The sequence below is a fragment of the Scatophagus argus genome, chromosome 23, assembly GCF_020382885.2.
Source record: "Scatophagus argus isolate fScaArg1 chromosome 23, fScaArg1.pri, whole genome shotgun sequence".
Taxonomy (NCBI): domain Eukaryota; kingdom Metazoa; phylum Chordata; class Actinopteri; family Scatophagidae; genus Scatophagus; species Scatophagus argus.
In genome coordinates this window covers 12,891,320-12,911,553 of record NC_058515.1, presented here as the reverse complement: position 1 = coordinate 12,911,553, position 20,234 = coordinate 12,891,320, and the positions used below count along the sequence as shown (strand labels likewise).

Genomic DNA, 20,234 nt, shown 5'->3' with positions numbered 1-20,234 from the left:
CCACACCGGGAAGAGAAAAATAAGAGCATGCCTGTGAGCATATGAGGTGCAAGTGTGTATGGTTGCACACACACGCGCACACATGCATATATGATGTTCATGCAGCAGGTTAAGCAGGTTGGAGGGGGTAAGCAGTACAGTAACCAAACCCACCACCTACAATGTAAGATCCTTTTGTTTTCTGCGACAGACGAGGGAGAAGAAAAACGTCTGTTTAACAACCACAGCAAAGTGTGCAGCTTTACTATGAGTTCAACACCCACACAGTCAATCCACAGGCTGTTAGCTTCCAGCTCCACACTCCACTGTAATCATTTTTTTTTTTTTAGTAATCCATGTCCACACTCCGCCAAGGCTGTAAAAAGTTACAGTTGTGCTTGTGTGGCGGGGGATTTCTGTAAAGGACTGTTGAGGCAGAAAAGCACCAAAGTGGCGATTTTTCAATATTTGTGTGTGTCAAAGTAGCTGTGGATTAATGTGAACATACTAATGGTTAATGATTTGTCTCATTGCTGATAAACCGGTCAGATATCAGCAGGAATTCCTGATTTCTATAACTCGTTGATGGTGAGAACTGACCTTTGCTCTCTTTTTGTCAGTAACCCACACATCAGTTATTATTAGAGATCACATTACAGGACATTCACAGGACTTTTATTGTAAAAAGAGACACAGATCTACAAAGGGCAGTTCATAGCTAAGGTGAATTTAAATGGCATTTGGTACAGTTACATATAAAATCTTTCAGGTTGTCAGCCTGCTGTGGCCCAGACTCTTATAAACCATAAGGAGGATTTAAACCACGCTCGAAGTGATTCATTCTGAATTCACAATAAGATAAAAAGGCAACTTCATCCTTGAGGATTAAGAACAGAAATGAATTCCCTTGTAGCGTTGCTATCTTGCTTTTTAAGCCCTTTTGTTGTTGCAATTACTTTTATTTTTGCAGATGAAGGTCTGAAGCTCGTTTTCGCAGCTGCTCGGGGTTTAAAATACACGTGACAGAACCTGCGGCGAGCCCACAGTGTTTAAAGCAGGCCAACTTAACACACCTCAGCCTGCTGCTGCAGGACCTATAATGAGCATTTAGAAGTGAAAGGCAAAGCAGGAAATCAATCAAACCGGGGGTGGGGAGGGGTGACTCAGATTGGGTTGGACGAGGTGGTCGTTTGAAATAAAAATGAGTGTGTGGAGAGTAAAGGAGAGAGTGACTGAAAAGTGGGTAAAGGGGTGGCGGGGTGGGGGGGTACAAGTATATGGAGGGGTGAATTAAGGTGCGAGTCAGTGAGTGAAAGCACAGAGGGAGCAATGAAACCTCGTGTAGCGTTGAAAGAAAGCCTGAAAAAAAGGCAAGAAAGTAGGAGGAAAAGCTAGAAGAAAAGGAGTGAGAGTTGGAAAAAGAGAGGAGAAGAAGAAGAAGTGGGAGGTGAGATGTACACTGACCTGTGAGAGATCTGGGATGTCACCCTGATCTATTCCAACTTGCTGTCGTCAAAAAAATAAATAAAATAAAATAAAAAAATAAATCAACAAAACAGAAAGGGAGAAAGGTAGGTGGGATAAAATGGAGAAGGAAAAAAAATAAAGAGAAGGATCCATTTTTGGAAGGAAAAAAAAAAGAAAACAAAAAGAAAAACAGGGGAGTCATTACTTCATGCAGTGGCAGTGTCAACATAAAAGACAACAGAAATAAACAAGGAAAAGATTCTGCAATCTGGATTGGCTGAGCCGACCAATCCTCACAGTGAATGACAGTGATTGGACAGTGATGTATGTCTGGCCAATGAGGGAGAGCAGGCATGGCGACTTGGCACAATGCTGACGTGACAACACTGAACACATTTATAACAACGGACACAGGAAACATGTGCTGTGAACACGTTCAGCTTCTCGGGACACAGATAAAGAACATCAAGTCCTGGACGATTTTTAATAATCACCAACATGACCTCGGGTTTCATTCTTCAACACGTTTACCGTCGGATTCGTCAGCAGAAAATTAAAGTGCACCCCCACCTATTTAAATGATGCCGTTCGAGACAAGCAGCTCCTGTTTTAAGGCTTTATTTCTAAACATTCATTAAACTGTCATATTTGATAGCGCTAAAAGCGAAAACAAAATATTAGCGGCACCTTTTCTTTGTGACAGCGAAGGTGAATCTGGGTCAAAGTCTCCGATTTCACAAATTAAATGTCAGCCACAGAGTGAAGATGTAATTAAAGGGGTGGGAAGTAAAAGCCTAAGTGGGCAAAGTTTTTCCACAGAGGACATTTTGACAAGTCACAATATGAAAAAAAAATCCAAGCGTAAATAATAAAATTAACGATGGCTGAATTCCATTTAGTGTCTCTGTCATGGCTTGCTGGGACACTTGAACTGGTCGCAGCTTTTCGTAATGTTTCTACTCACCTGAGCTTTTCCTACTCCCACAAAAACCCAAAAGTCAACGGACTCAATAAGGATCCTTTTCTTCTAGGTATATGTGAACCTTAATCAGCAGGATCTACTCAAAGACCTCGATCCTGCTTCTCTCTTTCATTATGTTGACTATTTCCTTGTTATTGGGACGCACAAACAGCGAAGGCCATCATCTGTTCTGGTACATTTCGATGCTTAAGGTGACAGTTTCTTAAACCATCTGCTGTTGAATTAGAATGATTTTACATTCACGAGCAGGTGTCGTCACGTGTTCTGACTGCGTATGTGTAGAGGTGAAGATGCCTTCTCTTCATAAACAAACAAGGGGATGTTTGGGGCGGGAAAAAAAATCTCTGCTGCTGGGCTGCTGGACTTTTACAACCCTGATTCGTTTCTGAAAATAACCACCATGACTATGAAAATCTCGATTTCAGGTTCAACTTCCAGAGCACAAGCAGTCAGAGGAAGTCTCGCATGGCGCTGGCGTGGTGTGGGGGTTAAAGGCCGCACGCAGCAGCTCGTTCGCATGCACTTCCATTGTGTAAAGCAATGCAAAATCTACCACGAAAGTTGTCAGCTTATAGACATAACACATACTATACATGTCTTACAACGAGAGGCTGCCAGCGACACACGCTTTGAGTGCTTTCATTTTCCTTATAGTGCAATATGGTGGAATATGTGCCGCAAACAGATTCCAGATCAGAATTAAGTTTTAAAAACTGAGCAGCTCCCTATTGGATTATTCCTTACATATAAGTGTTTTTTTTCTAATGAACTAATATTGTTTTAAATTTAGTGTTTCAAAAGAAAATGCACATAATTGTCCAGGGAGCTCCTCAAAACCTAATTCTAGGAGACTAAAAGAATTAATTTGAATGTACATCAATGGAGAACCAACAACGTAGTTACAGCCGCTGGTTTGCACTTTTATTTAATTTTCTTTGGGTTTTCGAGCCTGCTGAGATGAAGGAGGGAGAGAAAGGAAGGAAGAGGAGTGAGAGAACAAAAAGAGAGGGATGATCTGTGGGCTCTGCGCGAAGGAGAGCCACACGAGTATCCATCTTTGTCAGGACGCGAGCGAAGAGAGCGGGAGAAGAAAGGATCAGATGGAGGAGTGTGGGGAGCAGAGGGAGAGGGACCTAACGGAGCGCATGACCACATCCTCCATCTTATGGTTATTTTGGGTGCATATATATGTGTGTGTGTGTGTGTGTGTGTGTGTGTGTGTGTGTGTGTGTGTGTGTGTGTGTGTGTGTGTGTGTGTGTGTATGAGTATGTGTGCAAAGTGTCTGCAAAGCAAATGTGGGGCGTTGAGGGTAAGTCAGGTGCTCCTGTCTGCACGCAGCACATGAGCTGTTTGAGCACAAGTGTACCGAGTCTGTACATGGAAAACACCAAGTGGTGTTTGAGAATGTGTCCGTTACTGCCTATGTTTAAGTGTTTAATTTGGACCAGAGTTCAAACTAAAGAGTCAGCATGCGTGTGTGTGTGTGTGTGTGTGAATATACCTCGGCCACCTTGAGGAACTCCGACAGCTTCGTCATCCTGTAAAGAAATTTCTTGTAGATGTCCAGAGCATCTTTGCACTGGTTCTTCTTCATGTCAAAGTATTTCTCTACGGGGAGGACAAAAAAGATTAAGGATATGAGAGAGATTTAGGAAAGGAAAAGGAAAGGAAGAGGGGAAGGAAGGAAGGAAGGATGGATGGATGGGAGAGGGGAAGAGGGAGCAGTCGGTGCATGATTGAGTGGAGACAAACAGGAGCACTTAGCAGCTACATGACAGCTTGTCAAAACTGAGTCCGCTGCCTTGACAACCAGCGCGTGTGTGCGCATGTGTGCGTGTGTGTGTGTGTGTGTGTGTGTGTGTGTGTGTGTGTGTGTGTGTTGCTGTTAGGTTTATGTCGAAATATCTGCCAAACAGAAGCATTTGTGTTTGTTGCTCTACTTACACCTCATCAGTTTTTACATACGTAAGAGAGTGAGCATGAGTTGGCTGTGTTTGTCCGAGGAGTGTGTTTGCTTTTGTGTGTGTGTGCATGTGTGTGTATGCATGTGTGTGTATGTATGTGTGTGTATGCATGTGTGTGTATGCATGTGTGTTACCCAGCAGGTTGATGACCCCCTCATTGTAAGCAGCAAACAGCCTTATGGAGTCTTTGAAAAGCAGCATGAAAGCTGAGTTGATCACCCCGTTGGTCAGCTCATTCGGGTTGGCCTGAGAAGATGATAGGTAGAAAAAAAGAGAGAGAAAAGAGAGAGAAGGAGAGAGAAAAGAGAGAAAGAGAGAGAGAGAAGGAGAGAGAAAAGAGAGAAAGAGAGAGAGAGAAGGAGAGATAAATGAGACGTCTCCATCATATCTTCCCAAAGCTTTTCACAAATAAAAAAAAGAAAACATCTCTTTCTGATATTCACAAACATCTTTTTCCAAATACCAGCACTGCTTCACTCACAGAACTGTCAGTTTGGTTTAGGAGAGAAAAAACATTCAAACACACACACACACACACGCACACACACACACACATTCCAATGAGAAACTTCACCATCCATTTTTATCGCTTTTTGAAGCTCGCTGGCACAAACCACAATGCACCTACCAATTTCTGCAAGTCCCCACCCAATCCCTGTCTTTCCTCTGTACAAACACACACGCACACACACACACACACACACACACACACACACACTAAAATCTGTTACTGTGGTATGCTTCTTATACTCCATCAATAAAAAGAGGTTTCAAACTTTGCAAAGTGTTGTTTCAATTTACATTTTGATTGTGAATCGACTACAACTTTGACGAGCATGCATAAAGACACACATGTACACAAAACACACGCACACACACACACACACACACACACACACACACACACAGAGTACCTGGAAATCCAGCAGAGCATCCAGCTGATTCTGAATGATGGGCAGCGTCTTAATCAGCTTCTCTGTGTTCATGGTGCGCATCACACCGTCAATCCTAACAAAACAGGAAAAACACACACACACACACACACACACACACGATTGTAGCGGGCACCTTGCTTTGGGAAATTCTTATGCAAATATTGATGCAAATTAGGAAAAACACAAAATAGGAAATTAAGAAAAGATGACAAACAAAGAAACACAAAAAATAAAGAAAACTGATGTTTTGCATATAAAAGTTATCTCGGTAATTCAAAGCCTTTACGGCCACTCGAGGCGAAAGGCTTGTAACAAAAAGTGACTGAAGCCCATTTTTCAAACGCATAATGAGACTCGGCTCAGCAGGACGAGCAGGACAAAGGATTGACCGCCACTCCGCTGCAGCTGCACTTTTCTGATATTGAAATGATCTTCGCGTGACAACCTCCAGACATGATGCATCAAATCGTCACTTTTGTACACGAGATTCCAGCAAAACCGTTTCAAGTCTTGCTACGAGTTGAATGAAAAGAGATCTCTCAAGTTTAGCTTAGCATAAAGACTGGAATAGTGGGAGACAACCGGCCTGCTTCTGTAGAAGGACACAAAATCTGCCAAGCAGCACCTCCAAAGCTCATTAACACAAGTGACACTACAAATGACATGCAAAAACAGCCGGCTGTTTAAAAGTGTGTCATTCAGTCACACTACTGACGTATGACGCACACACAACACCAGAAACCGCTGCTGAGAGCAGGCGGGGAGGGAATCCTTATAACATCATGTGTGTAACTAAACACAATATTTGTTGTCTTGAGCATCTTTGGACGATCCTCCGTAACAGAAATGCTGGTTTTCACAGAGGCTGCGTGCGCCCTTCACCTACCCCCTCTTCATCTTGGTGAAATCCACAGCGACCAGTCGGTAGGACATGGCCTTCTCGTTCAGGTAGCGGCTGTATCGTCTGATGAAGGTTGACATGTCGTAGCCTGGGAGCGAAAACAAGAGGACGGAGTCAGAAGGAAGGAAATTTCAACCTTTTGCGCTATAAACTTTTTCCTCCGAGGCAAAGCCTACTCCATCTGGTTCTTTTACAACCAAATTAAAACAGAACCGCCGGTACTTTCACACGACTTTTGAGAGAAGGAGATATTTGTGTGCCTTTACCTTGCAGGGCTCCCTTATCCAGGAAGTTGTTCAGGTTAAACAGAGTGTTTCTGGAGGCCAGGTACTGGATGAAACGCTGGGAAGAAAAGACAGAGAAAAAAAGTTAATGGCTTGGTCAAATTAATGTTAGAGGGGCTGACCCAAAACTATGAAAACACACACAAAACAAATGTCAGTTTCACTTCCTGCATGTCACATTTTCATGGGAGAGTATTCAAAGTTAATGTGATATGATTATCCACGGATTTTAAAAACTTTTTTGTTTCTCAATTTCTTCTGCGACGTGGCCGCTCTGATTGGCTGGAAAAGATCCGGCTGCTCTCGAATCTGACGGACAAGATAAAACTGATCCACTGAAACACCTGCACACACCTGACAATATTCATCACCAACATGACGCTGAGCCTCATGCAGCTACGACTCAATCTGTCAGGGTGTTTCAATGCACCAACTTGATTAGATAGTAATTTTATGATCTCAGACGTCCGACTCTGTTTGCCTTCCTGCAGACAGGTCAGAGGTCGGCTACAGAGCAGCTTTCTCGCCCCAAGACACCAGCGGGAAGGAGGATTTAACCCACGTCTGCCTGCTGCTACCACCGCAGCTGTAGGTGGTTTAACCTCAGTCACCTGACTGACCTTTTGGCTGCCAGCCGTGTTTAAAAATGATCTTTTCCCTTGCTATTATTCCCCCCCAGTCATTTGTTAGGACTCCTTATGAGTGGCTCCGGTGAGGGAGGACAAATGGCAAGAGGAACTGGTCAGAAAAAAATTAATTAACCTTTGGGAGGAAGCAGAAGATTGGCAGCGCAATATAGTAAATTAGTGTGTAATGACCCCTTGAAAATGTTAATGAGATCAAATCGAAAGCTAAAACTTGGTCCCCAGAAAGTGACAAATCATGTCATCCCTGTCATTTGCACACTTCCTGACATCTTTGTTTGTATTTTTACTTTTTCCCCACTGCTGTGTAACGTTAACAGAGAGTTGATCCTTCTTACTTTCCCTTTCCCTTTCAACACGAGTTACTTGTTGAGTTGACAGACCTGATGTCGCTAAGCAGGCTCTGGAAACTCTTCACCTCCCATTTTCCAGGGACGGTTTGCTCAGCACATTCACACATCTTCATCCTCCCTCACCTGGGAGTCTCCCGGCTGCTGAACAGCTCCTGTATCATTTGTTTCCTCCTCTTTTGAGATATTTTTTTGTCTTGCTCAGAGTTCTCCAGTCGGAGGTTCAGGATGGAGTCAGATCTTTGAGAGGACTACAGCGCCTGAGCAGGTGTTGGCAGCGGAGGTGGGAAAACAAATCTGAAGGCAGTGGACTTTGCAGGCTTTAGAAATAAATCAACACCAGACTTGACACACAACTCGTGAGTAACCGTAGACTTGAACAAGACCAGTCGCACAAATCAACTGTGTAAGCAGCTGGAAAACAAATCCGTACACGTGTCAGACGGCGTTAACTCGAGCTGAGGAGTTACTGATTTTCTTTGTCATTTATGACAGCAAATGAAGAGTCTCAGGGTTTAGGCTGTTAATTGGACAACTGTTAATCGATTAATTGTGAAATTAATCATCAGATTAATCGATAATGAAAACGATCATTAGTTACAGGCCCAAGTATTAGTCAGAAGATGTTCCACTGCTATCCACCAACGGTATTTCACTTACTCAACAGTAGCTGCAGTGCTAATCTAAATGAATTCTGATCATTATTTAATCAGACTTCATAGCTGTTTCACAGGCTTAAAGGTAAAAAGGAGAAAATAATGCAATTCTCCATCTGCTGCTGACTGATTCCATACAGACTCCATATAACACTTCTGGCCCTGAAATGTTATTCTATGGCCTTAGTTGCTTTAAGATTTTACAATTTCAAACGCAGAATGAAACATGAAGTAGTCAGAATTGTGCGTCCACTATAAACTATAAGTCCACTATTATATAAACTATAATCCATCACTGAAGAGGATATAAATGATTTGCAGTAACATTTTAAAAAATACTGTTGCCAAGCAGAACCACTGGGGAGCGCAGAAGCCCGACTTGAACTCTCGACTCTAAAAATGTGAGACTTAACCTGGACTCTGTCTCTTAAGACTAGACATGAAGTTGAATGTAGTCCCTTATGAACATCTCTGCTTTCTCGTCTTCCACGCACCACCAAATAACAGAGCGCGGCAGAACGAGTCTTGGCTATCGTCCAGAGTTTGGGGGAACTCAGGCCTCAGGCTTCCCAAAAGCATCTTAATGTTGAGGCCGCCTCTGTCCAACTGACTTAAAATGATCTGAGATTTGCCAGTTCGTCAATTCCCAATCTGGCAGAGAACCAGCCTTCACTGGCTGCTTGGAGTGTATGAGAATGTGTGTGTGTGTGTGTATGTGATCGTGAGCACAAATATGCTTCTGGGCATGTGTGCTGGCTTCAGCTGCACTGAAACATTTCCAAGGGCTCTGGGACTGTTTAAAAAGGCATAAAGATTTTGTTCTTGTTCTTTTTTGTGTGTAAGCTCACGCCGCGGGGACAAAACTTTGTTCAAGCTGTCACGTGTGGAGACTCAGCTCCCATCTGTGGATCGGAAAGATTGACCATTGACTCTATGGTTAAGACTTTTAAATATTAAGACATTTTTTAGAGCTGATATAAGCTAATGTTGAGGTAAGGGCTGGGATGGACACAGCAGTTCCATTGATTTAAACCTTGACAACAACGGAAGCATCGTCCAAGTCCAGGACTTTACTCTTCCATCCCACACAAAGTCCATTGTGTAATGGTTTTATAAATATTGCAATGTTTTCATTAAGTCAAACCAAATCCAAAAACTGACAACTGATTTCATTACCAGTTTAATCATTTCACTACTTTCCGATTAGTTCAGCCTATAAAATGTCACATGAATGCTGATCATAGGTCTTTGTACCCCAGGGTGGTTACTGTAAAATATTCACTTCAAATCCTACAAAACAGAAAGAAATTCTCGCGGTCAAGAAGCTAAATGTTTTTAGCCAAGCTAACGGTCTGGTCGACCTGTCCAACCTTTAAGATGTAGAACAAGGTGAACATGTTAGACCTGCCACTGTGAGCACGCTGATGTTAGCACTGACCTCTAAGCACTGCTATTCATACATCCCTCAGAGCTGCTAGCATGGCTGCTGACTCCTTCTGCATGATAAATGACAACTAATCAATTAGTCACTCAACTAATTAATTCATTGTTTCAGCTCTAACTGTAAGTGAGAACAGTGTGTGCTTAAGAACACGGCAGAGTAAGAGTTTTACAGATTAAGAATAAACCGGTGACTTCCACGCTCTGAATGTCTAACAAACGAACCAGAGTTCAGGAAGAGAAACTCGCACAAGATGTTCACAGTTAAAGGGAGGGAAAAGAGGGAGAGACGACCAGAGAAAGAGCTTCATAAAAAACTTCATAAGCCCTTTCTTTGCCTCCCTTCTCGTGCGCCGACTCCTCATCAAAAGTCCATCTGACGAGAGCCTGCGTTGCTTCCTCAGCCTCTCTCACACACACATTCACACACACACACACACACGTGCACACACAGGCGGAGGCGGCGAGAACCCACACAAAACGCATGGAGTTAAAAAGGAGAAAATCTACAGAGAGGGAGACTCAGAAACCCATCGAGCCCTGGATTACTGAGGACGAAGATGCCGCTCTGAGAGGAGACTCTGAGGCAGCGGGTGAGACTGAAGAGGGGTGAGACGAGGGGAGCACGAGTACACAGACGGGAGAGACAGGAGACAGAGAAGCAGGTCCACTCGGCATGTCAAATAATTCATGTTAGCATATCGAAGAACAACCTCCTGTATAATTGATGCATTTAGATCCCGGCTACTCGCTGCCTCCCTCTCTGCACTGAAACCTCGGCTATACATAAGAGCTCCCAGCGTCCAGCTTTCTGCCCATCTTCTTCCTCCCTCCTCCTCCCCTCAGTTTCTGCACCTCTCTCTCTTTCCAATGCTTTCCCTTCCAAAGCGCACAAGTTGGTGGTTTCCGTAGTAACCGAACTCCATGGCCTCAGCACTGCCCTGAAGTGGTCTTCTTCTATTTTTTTTCCACCCAGAATAATGTATTCAGGTTATGTAGAGGAGAACGGCAAGACTGGAGCTCAGTTGGCTGTTGCAGGATCTTTACAGCAAATTGTGGCCAAAAAAAAAAAAATGTTTAAAACGGTGCATGTGAGTGACAGTCATGTTTTTTTTTTCCCTTTTCAATCATACAGAGATACTGTTGACATATAATGTTAATATATTTCTGGCCTGTGGGTTATTTTTAATGATTGAAGCTATCCTTGGTTCCAAATGCAGCTGCATGGTGTTTCAGGTCCATGAGAGATGAGGATTTTCAATCCTGGAAATCCACTGTGAGTAATAGTTTCTTGAGTCTGAAGGCTTATCCGACGGCACAGCACAGCAGAACAGTTTATTATGTCATAAGGAGGGATATCACTGTATTGAGGTGAGCCAGCTGAGCCAGGTTAAAGCCAAACAACCCTGCATTTTTTATAAGCATCCTCCTGCATTGGCATCCACGCTGTGTTAATGCAGCGGTTTCACTCGGATGAAGAAGCAGGCCGTCCTTTCTCGTGCAGCGCCTGAACGTAGCTTAACGCTGTCCATCCAATTCCAACTTCAGAAAGGTCATTAAACCGTCTGGTAAGCACCTCAGAGGAAACACGGTGACTCCATTAGATATTAAAGCTGGCGTTTTTTTGTCCAGACTTTTCTCACCCTTCTTTCACTTTGGATTTTTATACGCAAAGGATGTAATGAATGATAACTCAAGGCTAAACTCCAAACTGCACATAATCTGCTCAGAGAAGCTGAGCTGTACTCACTGGCTTCAGATCTTTTTCATCAGTCCTCTCCAGGGTATAAAGAAAAAAAAATCATCAAAAACCATCTCGGTTGGTAAACATGAGTGAGCTGTGTGCAGCCTACTGACGTCACGTTACGTGATATCTGGGAAGTTGAAACACTTACCGCGCAGGCCTCTTTGGACCTGCCAATGTGTACACAGAGCCAATGAACGACAACGTCTGCTGCCAGCAGAGGAATTATTGATCCTGGTAGTGAACCTTTCCTGTTACCTTTCACAGATACAACACGTTACAAGCTGTTAAGGGTTTACTTTGGCTCAAGGACACTTGAGCAGGAAGGAGGTGAGCTGGGTCCTCTGGTGAAAGAGCTCAAAATAACCTTTTAGGTTTTCTTTGAAGTCAACATATCACAACTGGTGTTTATAGGGACTAAAGCAGAGTCAGTGAGGCCTAGTTATCTCCAAAGGGATATCAGGAAGTCCACATGGGAATTTATTTTTGGCTGCTCGACTTTGCCTTCTCTCAGACACATGCAGAAAATCGTCAGGACTGACTGCGAACCGAGTTCCACTGAAAGGCGGTGACTCACACAAGAAGAATGAGTCGTGATCGGGCTGTGTTGAATGAAAGCAGCTCTTATGCAAGCAGAGAAGCACACAAAGACACACACACACACAGAAAACACACGTGTGGATTGATACAGACATAACACACACACACAGAAAACAGCTTTCCACAAGCCTAAATCCTGCCTGGGATTCTCCCCCTTCTGCTCTTTTTTCCTCCTTCTCCTCCTCCTCCTTCTCCTCCTCCTCCTCTGTTCAATGTAGTATTTCTCCTCGTCTTACGCAATCACTAATTTAGCCCCTGAATCCAATCTAAGTGTGAAAAGAAACAGTCACAAAGAGACGCTTGGTGGGTGCTGAGAATTAGAGGATTAAAGAAATACGTCTACATTTAAACATTTATGCGGCTCCTGCAATACCTTAGTAAGAGAGTGTGTGTGTGTGTGTGTGTGTGTGTGTGTGTGTGTGTGTGTGTGTGCGCCTGCAGGGTGATAAGGCTAACAGTGTGTGGGTTCCCCACTCTCAGGGGAACAGTTCTGTCTTGCTGGTGGATGAGTATGTCTGCGAGGTCAACGATGCAGCCAAGCAACATGAGTCATCATTTGAAACACTAATGCGCACACACACACACACACACACACACACACACACAGCGTGGGTATTAGTGCAGCGCAGTACAAACAGTCATGTACTAAAGATACTCATCTTCAACAGTCACACGGACTTTGCAATACCCTCATCATCACTGTGATAATAATTCTGTAATAATCTTGAAAGCTAAAAAAACTTTCATTTTCTTCAAAATATCAGCTGTTGCAAATTAAAAAAACAGTTAAAAATATTAGCTGCTTGATGCCAGCTGTATAAAAAGCGAGCGGCGATCAATAAGGAGACAAGTTTGCGTCTGGCCAGCAGCTTATTGTTTAAAGAAAGATGAGGTGATTAGTCTAACAAGCCTGAGAAGTCCGTCTTCTGTACATAAGCCTTTAGCACTGAAAAGTTTGGTGAACGTTTGCAGGTTTTTCTGTCTTTTGTTCACAAAGAAAAGGCAACTTTAAAACGGCACATGACAAGCTTTTTGTTATTTATTATTATAAAGATAAATAAACCGAGGAGTTGTCACATCTCTAATCTGGAATTATACTGCTTTTATACCACGAGATGTGGTAGTGGGATGATTAAAAGCAGTGAAACAGATAATTATAATGTTTTAAGTGCCATTGTATCGAGGGGCGGCAGCAGGGGAACTAATTACAGTACTGCTAATTAAACTTGGCACTTGATGTGAGACTTGTAGGAGCAAAAGGACGTCTGCACAAAGTACCTCGAAGAGGAAGTGTTCAACTGGGGAGCAAACATTAGAAGAGACACTGTAAAAACAATATTACGTCGTAACAAACGGGGGGAAAAAGAGCTGAAATAAAAGAACAAGAGAGACACGTATTATTCAGTCTGTTACCCTGCACGACCGGACGCTTCCAGCGGCAGGAAACGTGGGCAAACGTTTGCAATTTCATGGAACATTAGGAGCTGCACTATGGTTTGCCCTCGAAACACGGTCAGACGCCGTCCCGCCACAAATTTAAGTGCAAGGTGTGAGGAGGCAATGTGGGCTTCCTGAAAGATGCGACCACACTTTGCACCTCAGCCAGTGAGACAGCACTGGATTAATTCTAGTTTTATTTTTAAGTTTGGTGCGAAACAGGACATTCCTCCATCGACCTCTCTCTCACCTGTATACCTGCCGGGCATTCTGTTTACACTGGGAGACAGGAGCAGGCTTTGCATCATGTTAGTTTAAAACTATAATCTTGCAAAATGGGTCCCAAATTTAAAAATTTGTTGGGAGGAATGCTTGGTTTCTACTGTCTTTATTAAGTCAGTTAGTCAGAAATGCTAATGAAGACATCTTACTTGAATTCCTTGCACTTCTGCTCCTTCATTTTCAGCTCTATTAATTTATTTTTAAAAAAAAACTACAAAAGAGAAGAAAATAAAGCATCCTCCAGCCTTTGAAAAAAACAAGCTGCTCTCATTCCAGCACCATGCACACCTGTCACCTGTTGTGGAGAAATGTAACGCTCACCATGCAGGTCTACCACGCATCCTTGCCGTTGCTTAGCTACTGTTTGATTCTGGCGGTAGAGGTTTAATTACAAATCAGATCAGTATTGTGTCAGCATGTACTCCAGATCAATGAGCCGAATCGGTATCGAAGATGAAAAAGTAACAAAAACAGATGCAGACACGCTCGACTGGGAGAGTCTCTATTGTGCTCGTTGTGCCCTGCAAGTTTCTGGATGGTTGAGCCTGCCGAGCCCAGTAGGAGGACCACACACACACACACACACACACACACACACACACACACACACGTTACTTTCATCTATTGATCACACAGATGCAGCCAATTTACTTGAGTTGGAAAAACTTGTTTATCTGTCTGAAGGAGCACAAGGAAGTGTGTGGAGAGTGTGTCAGCTCACCGTGGGTCACCCTGGAGTTTTTACTTTTTAGATAGGATGTTTGTGTACCAGAGATAAGCAGGAGTCTGCCTGTAACACACACACACACACACACACACACACACACGTTCATGCAATGCAATCTGCCTTGACACTAATCATCTTTATGTTCGCCACACTGGCAGCTGATAGGAAGCACATGTGCGCGCGTGTGTGTGTGTGAATGTGCATCCAAGCATTTGCGATTATCACAAGTGACCCCTATTACAGTCAGGGTGACCTCACACACACACACACACACACAAATAACATCCTCCCTGTCCCTGCTCCCTCTGACACAGTGCTGCTTGAGTCAGCAGATTTTCACACTGTGTCTGGCTTTCATTTTACCAGCCCCCCCCACCCCCATCTTCTTTTTCCCTTCTCCTTCCAGCTTGTCTTCTCTCGCTCGGTACAAATGTCCATCTTTCATCATATCTCGCACAATCCGTCCCCTGGTTTAAATCTTCCGCTGTCTGTGTCCTCGCTCTGCCCGGCGGAAGCGAGGGAGCGTCGCGATTCGAGCGCTTTGGTGACGTCACTGAAACAAATGGGCCATTTCGCTATCTGGGACGCTGGAGGCGGCGAGGTGGCCGCTCAACTTCACAGTGCCGTAAAACACACACACGCACACACACACACGCACTGCTGTCTCACACACCTGACTGGTATCGACCTCCCTGCCTCCATCTCTTTCTATCTCTCTCACACACACGGAAAAGGAAAGCGGTGTGTCCTGCCACCATCAGCACTTTCATCATGTCCTCGCCAGACCGTCCCTGTCTCCTCTCGTGTCCTTAATGACTCCAACACTCTGTCTACTCTCCACCCAGCTATCTCTCTTTCTCCCTCTCCATCTTTTCCTTCCTTCGCCCTACCACATTTTCCTCTCTCTCTGGCTCTTTCAGTGGACTGCTGTCCCCTACCCGTATTCAGTTTTGATGTCCACAGTCACAGCTCTCTTTCCCGTTTCCCGATGCACTCAGGTGCAATCAATCAGACTGTAATTTTCCCAGCTGACACTTAACAACTATCCCGTCTTGAAGAAGAGAGGATGATGGGTGATATTTCTGAGGACTTTGCGTCCTTGAAAACAAACTCCTCAAAAGGGGTATCACAGCACTAAGTCAAACTGTACCTCGTGGTCTGCAAAGTCACAGCACGCTGAGGACAAAGACTAAACCGCGAGGGCTATTCAACAAGACAGAAGAACAAAACCAAATTTGAGGGGAGAGAAGTGTTACCTGATAGTGATTGTTCAATACTGCAAAAGCACATCCAGATCCGTCAAAACTGACCAGATGGGTGTTGAAGAGGCACATTCACCTACTTGGTCATTTCTGTTTTATTAGCCATATTAGCAGCAGGGCTCTGGGACGTTCGGTCAAACTCTTTGTTCCAGACTAAATATGGCAAGACTATGAGCTGGATTGCTTTGATATTTTGTACGGACATTCATGGACCCCAGAGGACCAGGGTCTACTGAATGTGGTAATCCTCTGGTATTTTGTATAGAGCCACCACAAGGATGAAATGTTTCAACGGCTACTGGAGCTGCTAGCATGGCTGCAGACTGTGAGGGTTGTTGAAGCCTTTCTGACTCAGCTGGCCAAGTCTACTTTCGACAGCTGTTTCCACTTATTAAAGCATTTTTTTGTTTCTGGCAAAATATCACAATGATATTTAAAACTTTTGGCCTCATCAGATTACATAATTTTAAGAGTTTGCAACAATTTAGCCACTGAGTATGGGGCTTATGTAAGCTAATCCTCCCTGGAAACATCAGAAAAATGTGCTCAGTCCTGTATGAATTCATGAATTCCTTTTCTTGCAAACTTACTGGTAGTTTATGCATTCAGCTGAGTGTTGTGATTTTGAGAAGATTCTGTGGAAGATAGCTGTGGAATAATTCATGCCTGTAAGGAAAATGTCATTTAAAAATCTTGTTTTATTTTAGGACTTTGCTTTTCAGTTGCTGTACAGTGAATAGGACTTACTGCAAACCAAACCAAATAAGGCAGTAACATGAAATATCTCATTACAAAAAGAAAACTTGGGGATAAATCAGGTTTGTAAGAAATGCTGGGAAAGAAATGAAATCCAGGTGGATTATGTGTCAAATACCCCTCAGAAGAAGTGCTTTCAGCCTTTCAAAAATCGATTTTTGAAATAACTTTGACTTCTATGCGACCTCATTTCTTCCTCTTACTCAAATACTCGTTTCTTGTACGTTCATCTGCATCATCTTTCCCCAGGTTTCGTCATTCTGCAAGCGAATTAACCTTCCTTTTCTTATCCTGTGTCCTCACTTCCTGCCTATGTTCCTATAAGCTTGTTCAGGTCTTGGGTGGTCAAGGCATCCCCATTCACAGGAGACCCAGCAGTCTGAGTTCTCCATTCCAAGGATGGACCCCCCTGAGGTGGGGGTGGGGTTGGGGGTACTGCAGCTGACAGTGCGGGGTTGGAAATGTCTCTCCCAGCCATTGTTTGGGGTTTCCTGCATGATTGTTTTAGGTACATATTGGCCTATGATACAAAGGCCTGGAAGCAGAGGCACACGCTGATAAATGATAACAACCGAAACAATTGCTAGACGACAAGTCAAGACTCATCGCATTCCTGCTCGCAGACGGCTGATTTCAAATTCACACTTCATGTCTTTGTTTCTCGTTTTAGACTTGTGCCCTGCATGCATCAGAGTGGCCCATCTGCCCACTTACTGCCACAAATGCCCAAAAAGGAGAAACAATGCGGTTCAGGCTCCTGCAGAATCCTGCAGCGGCGTCTCTTTGAGATGTACTCTTAAAGTGGCTCAGTAGCAGAACACAAGGGAAATCGTGATCAAAGGTATCGACTGCCTCTTGATCGCTCAGAAGACTCAGAGTGTCACTGGGCGAGTGAGCCAGGATTGCTTTTTAGCAACCGAGGAAAAAAACAGAGGTGAAGAACTAAATGAGTATCAATACTGGCCTGTCGACTATTCCTTCTCACACACACACAGACACACAAAATGCACTATTACTCTAATCACGATCCCGGTCCCTCAGACAAATACGGCAGCTGAGGCAAAGAAGAAATATTAAAACTTAATTCACCTGCTATTTGCTCTGAATGGCAAATTCCCACATTTAATTTGAAAGCACGGTCTGGATATGACCAAGAGCAGCAGAATAAAATAGCCTGCATTTAAAATGATGGCATTTTGCTGACATCCAGATGAACTCACAATGAATCCAGCCAGCGGACGATGCCTGAATATGCTCACACATTACAGTCTGTGGGTCAACAGCTGAATGAGAATCAACAGTCCAGCAGGAGAAGCAGAGCAAAGAAGAGCAAAGACAGGATTTATATTACAGTCATGTAGTGTGTATCATGCCCTCTTACATATTTTACTGTTTTCACTGTCACTGGACTCCTAAAATGAAAAACAGGTTAAAAAAAACATCATAAAGTAGTGTCATCATTACCCCCCCAGTTACTCTGAGGGTATGTTTTTTTATATTCTCATAGGGGTAGACAAGCCTCAGAAAGCACAGCATGGAGTCCTTGGAAGGCTAAACCACCATCACTGAAACCCAGACAAATGAAATTATTTCAGGCTTAGCTGCTCTTTAAGGCAGGGTGACCCAAGAAACATTTCAGAGAGGATGTTTCATTTAATCGGAAGTGGGACACTATCTAATATGCAAAGTGATACAGATCAGCTTTCAGTGTTCGCTGTGTGAATGCAGATGTCCTCGATAACATTATGTGACAAACAGCACTATCTTTTCACCATGAAAACCACATACGTCGGTCTCTGAAGCTCACGTCACAGCAGCAGCTCTGATCTCCCTCAACATAAACAATTTTGACTATCAGAGTGTTTATCAGGCATTGCACAGGGCCATCTTCAGTGTGCCCGTCAAGCTGGACCCGGTCCGCGTGCTGATCTGAAAAGGAACGTACAGTCTATTGACCCCAATTCTGTGGGTCTGTGGTTTCTAATTTTACGGCCAGATTTCTCTCAGCTCTGACCATAATGGATGGGACGGCCATGAGGGAGCAGGGACACCTGGCCGCCGAGCCTCAGTCAGCACCTCCGTCCAGACAGGCCTGATGAATGCAGGCTGACGAGTACACACACACTCGCTGTAGTACAGCCTGGCTCTGTGCAGCTACACCACAAATGCAGTGCTGTAACACACTGTAGGTGTGGTCGCATTAGGGCCTTGAAGTAACTGCATATTGCACTGGTAGAAACCACTAAACAGCAGCAGACTGACAATAAAAGACTGCATTTTAAATGGAGCTGAATTATTAGTGACTTTAATGTTTTATTAAAACCAAGAGGGAAACAAGATTAGTATGTAGCTCCATTCACTTCATATCCACAGCTTGATTTATTGACTTAATACAGTGCATTGTGCTCAAATACAATAATAACAGGTCTTAAAATTGTTTCTGTTCTAAAGAGTAAAGGATGCTGCTTATTACTTTATATAAGCTCCTCACAGTGGATTGGAAACAATAAAACGGTGGGAATAATAAAACAATAATTCCTTTTAACTTAGTCCTTGTTGATTGAGATCAGACTTTATCTAGACGGTCGTTACAGACAGACATTTTCCACCGTGAGAGAGGCAGAGTCGGGGCTCAGAGGCTGTGATCTCTGCTGAGGCTCTACGAGCTGCTTGTTATGTTGGTTATGCAGAAATCACGGACTGACATAGTGCTGCAATCATTGTAAGTCAGTCTATGTGTCAGCGACAACTCGGCGATAAATCAGACTACAGCTTGGGAATACCTCTAAACCACTTCCTGCTGCTATGCAGTGACCTACTTAGCATGATTTGGTTTGTCAAAAAATGTTGTGGGAATTTCCACAGCTTGAGCAAACATTTAGCATGGAGCGATCTCATGACCGGAGGTCTCTCTGAACTATACGTGAGGTCTTGGCTTATATCAGTGTCTTTACCGAGTGTGTGAGCTCTGTCTCTAATGCACCTACAACGCCAACATTACATCTAATTTTGGAGTAGGTTTGACTAATTCCCCACAATTAAAATACTCTTTCAGCAGCAGTGAAATCATCCAGGCTGCTGTATGGGTGTCAATCAGTTTGGAAGTTACTTTCATACACATGAAACACAAAGATCTCACACCCAAGTCTTCCTCTTTTCAGAGGAAGTTTAGTTTAACGCACTGAACAAGGAACCAACAAAAGGAAGCGTTGTGTAATTTCCACACAAGTGATCTTGACTAAACAAGGAAGCAATGCTTCCCGATTTTAATGAAAAATTGAAAAGGAATGCAGCGCAGGGTGTGTTGTTTTTTGGATGCGTTTGGCTGTGTGTGTGTGTGTGTGTGTGTGTAAAGGAAGGTGCTGTGCTGTGTTGTCTTTACAAGACTGTATAACAAAGATCCCTGTGACACAACACACACAAAAACTAAACTAACAATCGAGTGACAAAACCGTTCAAGATGTGTATTAGCACGCAACTAACCAACTAACAACTGTTTTGCAGAAGTTGTTAGTTGCGAGTTGTTTTTTTTTTAAAGAACTACATCAACATTTTTGGGAAATACACTCTCACACTGTTTACCTTGTCTGTACAGTAAATATGAAACTCCAGTCAGCAGCAGGTTACCTTCAGCCAGCTTGCTTCTGTTCAAAAGGTAATAAAATTCACCTGCTCACACCAATAAAGTTCACCAGTTAATACGTTACATCTTGTTTGTTATAAACAAGATAGAAAAGCAACACGTTGTGCTAAGCTAAGCTAACTGGCTGCAGACAGCAGCTTCATATTTACTGAGCGAGTTGTCTATCAATCCCAAAGAAGG

At 43.5% G+C, this 20,234-nt stretch overlaps 1 protein-coding gene across 2 annotated transcripts in view; it reads right to left on the bottom strand.

Moving 5' to 3' along the window:
* si:ch211-200p22.4 (phosphatidylinositol-binding clathrin assembly protein) overlaps nucleotides 1-20,234 on the bottom strand; it is a 63,100-nt gene that overhangs the window by 25,771 nt on the left and 17,095 nt on the right. For both annotated transcript variants that reach the window (XM_046380401.1, XM_046380400.1), the window contains exons 3-8: nucleotides 6,496-6,571; nucleotides 6,215-6,317; nucleotides 5,308-5,401; nucleotides 4,528-4,639; nucleotides 3,931-4,037; nucleotides 1,444-1,485 (exon numbers count right to left, since the gene is read on the bottom strand). In XM_046380401.1, coding sequence (XP_046236357.1) covers nucleotides 1,444-1,485; nucleotides 3,931-4,037; nucleotides 4,528-4,639; nucleotides 5,308-5,401; nucleotides 6,215-6,317; nucleotides 6,496-6,571 — 534 coding nt within the window. The remainder of the gene's footprint in view (nucleotides 1-1,443; nucleotides 1,486-3,930; nucleotides 4,038-4,527; nucleotides 4,640-5,307; nucleotides 5,402-6,214; nucleotides 6,318-6,495; nucleotides 6,572-20,234) is intronic.